This window comes from Ciona robusta, chromosome 10 (genome assembly GCF_009617815.1).
Source record: "Ciona robusta chromosome 10, ASM961781v2".
Taxonomy (NCBI): Eukaryota; Metazoa; Chordata; class Ascidiacea; order Phlebobranchia; family Cionidae; genus Ciona; species Ciona robusta.
Window position 1 is genome coordinate 5,393,752 of NC_143244.1, and position 6,040 is coordinate 5,399,791.

At 34.7% G+C, this 6,040-nt stretch overlaps 1 protein-coding gene across 1 annotated transcript; it reads left to right on the forward strand.

The window, feature by feature from the left end:
- Window positions 1–768: 768 nt before the first annotated feature.
- On the forward strand, window positions 769–5,817 carry LOC149729897 (uncharacterized). Its single transcript, XM_089886571.1, has 9 exons — window positions 769–1,574; window positions 1,949–2,075; window positions 2,757–2,827; window positions 2,901–3,012; window positions 3,425–3,546; window positions 3,944–4,030; window positions 4,387–4,523; window positions 4,939–5,104; window positions 5,498–5,817. The coding sequence occupies exons 1-9, from the start codon at window positions 1,487–1,489 to the stop codon at window positions 5,659–5,661; spliced, it is 1,074 nt and encodes a 357-aa protein (XP_089742697.1). The 5' UTR covers window positions 769–1,486; the 3' UTR covers window positions 5,662–5,817.
- Window positions 5,818–6,040: the final 223 nt, after the last annotated feature.

Here is a 6,040-nt window from a genome sequence, read left to right on the forward strand (position 1 = left end):
AACAATTTTGTTAAGAACAGTTTAAAACTTATCTACATATATATTGTACTCTAACTGCAAAGTATAAAAAATACATGAAATATATTAATTTAAACAGAGATTATTATATGTTACTCTGATGGTCAAACTTACTTATATATACATAATATATACATATTGCTTTCATATAAAACAAAATAATTTAGTCTAGTAATCTGCAAACTGTTTTTATGTGTAAAACATGAATTTACTATAGGGCTTATAACATCATAGACCACCTACAGAAATGCATTGAAAGAAAAACGACAACAATTTATAAGAAAATTAAACTAAAGTTTTACCAACAAAACACGTGAAACTTGACTCTTAAAGTTCCACGTTTGACCTACAACTAATTCTTACATACGCCTTGCTTTCAAATTAGTTACAGCAATTCTACGCCCTCTCGACCGCCTCCACACTAAAATAAATCTTCAAAATGAAAACGTCTGAAGTGTGGACCGCATTACGTCATAAATTCACGATGTAGATCTCTAGCTCGAACAAGCGGTTGCGATTTTATACAAAATTTGACGCTAGGTGTTCTCGGATTTTATCTTTTATAGCGAGATTGTTTGCACTGAGGGCACAAACAATGAATGTAACTTTTTACTTTATCCTCGCGTGGCCGGAAAGCGACAGTCGTTAATACACGGCTCTTCACACATCTCCTGCCAGCTTACGAGTTACCATGTATGATACTTTGTAGGTGATTATTTTTCGGAAAGGATTTATTTTTTATGTATGACAATATTATTATATTGTGTTAAAATTTTATGATCGTTTGGTATAGTGCTTGTTGATTTGTATACCGTATACGGTTCGTTGTTGGAGAGCCAATGCATTTAGAACGCCCTAGGCCCTAGACTTAAGGCTAGGTTCTCTAGGATTTTTGAGAAGGCATGATTCGATGAGTTCTTACAACATGTTGCGTACACACTTATTGTTAAGTCACGGTTGAATGAAACTGGTTGCATGCACTACACGCACGTTCGTGTAAACGCCATTAAAGCATTCAATATAAGCTACTGTAGTAACTGTACATGTGTAAGATGAAAGTGATAATAGTTGTAAGAAATTTCAGCGCTGCAAACAGTCTATTCAGGAAGTACTTAAAGAAAATCACGGCCAGGCTGCTGATATAACTATGTAACATGGTATAACTACACCACAGCCTAAATCAAGATACAGTTTATAAAGTTCAACCGTAGACATACTCTCTGGATTGTAGTAAAAGCATACAGTTTAAAGTCAATGATTAAGCTAAGACGGGTAAAATAGAACAACTGCTGCTGTATAGCATAATTTTAAGCACATTCTGTGAGCAATATTATAGGCTTACTTGAAAGATGCGGTAATATAGTGCCCAAGAACTAATGTATAAGCAGTCTATTATAGAGACAAGACGGTACATATGATTTAACGATTGTGAAATATTTACTGTGGTTGTTTAGTGAAGCGTTTTAACATGGGAATTTCTGAGATCGTTGCTGTTGTTGTTGGTATTGGACGAATCGGTAAGGTTCACGCTGCTAATCTGATCAAGATACCTAAAGGTTAGTGCTGTTGTATAAAACAGAACACCCGTGCTGCAACGACTGTCGTTTTCCAGCTACTCGAGGAAAGATCAAGTTACATTCATACGTTATAAGTCACGTGTAAATGACGTGTAAACTTTGCTGGCTGAAGTTACGAAAGAGACATTTCGTTTAACTAGCAACGGTCAATAATAAGTGAGAACTATATACTTCAAGGTTATCACGCGGCAGAAATCCGAGCTAAAGTATAGTGCGTATCTATGATGCTGGCCAAAACTCAATGCTCAAATTAAAACACTTCTTTGAACGAAAAAAATCCCAACAATGTTGCAAAAGTGATTATAAATCGTACGATTTTTCGCATATTCACTAAAATGTGTTTTTTTAAACAGTGCAGATCCGCTACATTGTTGACATCTGCAAAGACGCGGTTGATGAATATATACAAACCACAGGTTTGGAAAACACAACAGGTCTCCATCTTGATGATCTTAAAAGTGTCGCCCTTAAAGATCCAAAGTAAAATATGTAGGCTATATATATAGCGTATACACATTTGCGTCAAAATAATAAAGAGGTAAAAAATAAAGTCTTGATATTTATATCGACAGTTGCATTTCAATATATGTTCGTGAATCGGTTGTCATTTAGAATTGTTAATTTTGTTGTTATATAAATATGCTGACGAGACAAAACGTAAAGGTGTATTTTACACCTCGTTGCAGCACTTGCTGTACCATTACTTATTAACCTGCTTGTTGTTAGCGGTAACTTAGTGTTTATTACAGGTTAAACAAATATGTCATAATAAAATAAAAAGGTCGCATCACACAAACAGTTATGTGGGCTATTATATGGAAAAGATAAACCAATATAGGCCTAATAGTAAGGTGGGGGATGGGACACCTTTAGCATACAATATCCAAATGTCCTGATCGTGTTATAAACAATAAACAACGGTCTATAAGAATCGCGAGTATGGGGTTTTACAATTCTTTGAATGTTCTTTGTTTACTACCTAATTGGACGGGAAAATAGAATGAAAAGGTGTTCCATATTCCCCCACCCCGCTATATCAATTTTGCAGCGACCAAAATACCTATATTAATTACCGTACAGCATGTGCGTTTTTTGTGTGTAAGGCATATCCTTTGTTATAAAACTTTTTTCTAGACAAAATTTTTAGCAAAACTTTTACAGGGTGAACATCGTTATAATATGCACTCCTACCTGTTTTCATGAAGATCAAGTTATAGCAGCATTAGAAGCAGGTATGTTTATTTTATTTTACACACGTATCAATTACTTTGCTTTGAAAAAAAAACATTTTCCAAAATTAAACAGGAAAATCCGTGATGTGCGAAAAACCGTTGGCGCTTACTCTTAAGTCGATAGTTCATTGCTACCAGGTTGCACAAGAACATAAAGTACAACTTTACTGCGCTTTTAACAGAAGGTAATCGTTTTGTGATATGATAGGCTATATATACTTAGTTGGGGTGGGATAGGATATATACCATTATACTAAATTCAATATTTTCTATACTAAACCGTATTCATATTTCTAACCGTGTTTAACGATAAACAACAGCAATATTTTAAAGTCGCCTGACTATGATAACTTAGTCCTTATTTTCTGGTTTACTGCCAAACGGGACGAGAAAGCAGAATGAAAATATGTCCCATATTATGTTCAGGTGTCAATAGACAGGTCTTTGATAATATGTATGTTTATATTTTCGTTTATTATACGTGAATGAATGAATGAATGAATCTTACTTGCTTTTATCCTCACATGGCCGGAAAACGACAGTCTTTATAACACGGGTGTATATTTATCTTACTCCATTAAAACTGCGATATAACAGGTACGACTCTGGTTTCTTGGAAGCAGTTTCAAGGAAAGAGGACGAAATAGGGAGGTTGAAGTCAGTGAAGCTCACATCACGTGACTATCCTAGAAACACGATCGAATATCTTAAAATATCAGGTTGGATAAAAAACTTTTTCCGCAAATTGTGTTTTGGATATGTAAATTGCAAATGGGGCATGTGTATATAAATTTAAATAAATGATTTTAACTTATATCCTTGCGTGGCAGCGCAACATAAGTTGCTGTAACACGGGTGTTCTGTTTTATACACCTCTTGTCCGCTTACGAGTTATACCACGTAAGATTGTAGGTGATTTTTTTCTCTGAGTGGTAGACAATTTAGACAACCTATTAGAGGCGATTGGGCTAAATTAATTTAAACTTACCTTGCCGAAAGACAAACACGTATTTTTGGCATATTTTTAAAAAGTATAGTTTGCCGTTGGTTTAAAAAGACACACAAACCAAATTTATAGTGTACACCTATAGGTAACCACACTATTACAACATATAGGTGGAATGTGTACTGACATGTGCATACATGACATTGATATAATACGGTGGATCGTTGGTCAAAACCCCATAGAGGTTTATGCTGTTGGTAAGTGTTTAATTAAATGATATTTAGTAGCTTGGAGCACGGCCCACTAAAGATATCTCTAGTAGGCCATCGCTGGGGTACGAGATAGTCCCTGTTTTCACTCTCTTTGTTTCATTCTCCGTGAAAATTAATTCTCTTTTTATATAGTAGGGTGGGAAAAGATGGGACACCTTTTCATTCTATTTCTCATCCCATTTGGTAGTAAACAATGAGCATTTAAAGAATTATTAAACCGTAATCTCACGACTCCTACAGGCCGTTGTAAATTGTTTAAAACACGATCAGGGTATTTGGATATTATGTGCTAAAGATGCCCCGTCTTCCCCCACTCTAATATATATATAATATATACACAGGCCATGCCTTTTTCGACGATATTCGTGAAATTGATGACGTCGACCAACTGTTCATTACAATGCGGTTTCCAAACGGTAGCATGGCGCACGTGGATGCGAATAGGGAAGCACTTTATGGACAGGATAACAGAGTAGAGGTATAATTGAATGATATGCTATAAGTATAAGGATAAAAACCCTTTCGGGTTTATTCTTACAGATTTGTGTTTGAGAGTGGATTTTCTACCTGTGTATGATCTGTATATGTAGCCTATACGAAATATAGGTAAAGATAAGGACGTACTTATAAACATTTTTTTCACTAGAAAAGAAATCTTTGGTTGGGGTAAGATGGTACGTGTTTTTGTTTTTTCTGGTCCTGTTATGTGGTAAACAAAAAATAATTACAGAATTTTGTAACCATATCCTCACCACTTTAAAAAGACGTTGTTAATTTCAAAAAACGTAATTAGGAAATATTATTGGATAATATGTACCAACATGTTACTCTACATTACTATATTACCATAGTATACTGAAATGATAATGATATTTCAAATTATGTTTTCTTAGATTTTCGGCGACAAAGGAATGATACAATGCAACAACCCGTTTAAGTTGGGCGTGGATATCCATACACAATCATCTTCGTCAAATGTACGAAACAATCGGTCCGTTATCGGGAGATTCAACGATTCTTACTACGCAGAAATATTGAGCTTCGTGGCCGCCGTTAGAGGTCTTTATTTCAAGTCAAAACCAAATATTCTAACTTTAATAATAAAAATATCGGATATAATATAGTGGGGAAAGATGGAACACGTTTTGTTTTGATTTTTTGTCCCATTTGGGAAAGGCCATTCAAAGAACTTTTTATTCGTATCTTCACGACTCCCATATATAGAGCGTTATTAATTATTTAAAACGCAATTAGGATATTTGGATATTATATGTGCTGAAGGTGTCCCATCTTACTCCACAATATTGTGTATGCCCAATTTTCTCGAGATTTTGTTTAGCAACCGTGTTATAACGACTGTCATTGCGGCGCTCGCGAGAACAAACAAGTGCCATTAATTCTTTAATTAATCTATTCATGCATCCATTCATTCGTTAATTCATATCTTTACAGGAGAAGAGAAGCTTGGTATAAAAGCAAAGGATGTAGTTTGGAATACGTTACTTTGTATTGCTTGCGATCATTCTTTAACATCTAAAAGTCCAGTTGCGGTTCAAGATTTTGTTAAAGAGAAATACTCGCATATACTACAAGCATTAGAAAAACTAGACTTATAATATTATTGTATGTGATCTACACCGAATTGATTATAATTATTTTTCTGAGAGAGATCTTCTAACAATTGTTTTTTTTTGTGTATGCAAGAGCAACAGTATATACAAACTTGTAATTATCGCTTTCATGCAATCATAATAAAGTAAAATTCCGTTTAACTCCATTGTTTTACTTGCGTCGTGATTTAAAAGTAGGGTTTATATATTCACGAATACAAACATTTTTATTCGACACTTTTTTACCGACATTTTACGTCCCCCGAGACTGCTACACATATTTTTGGACGCCACAGTTCTTTGTTTTGCGTCATGAGTGCGTCATGAGTACTTAAGCCTGACATGGGCATTTAGTCCATATTGAATGTAACGAATGAATTAATGT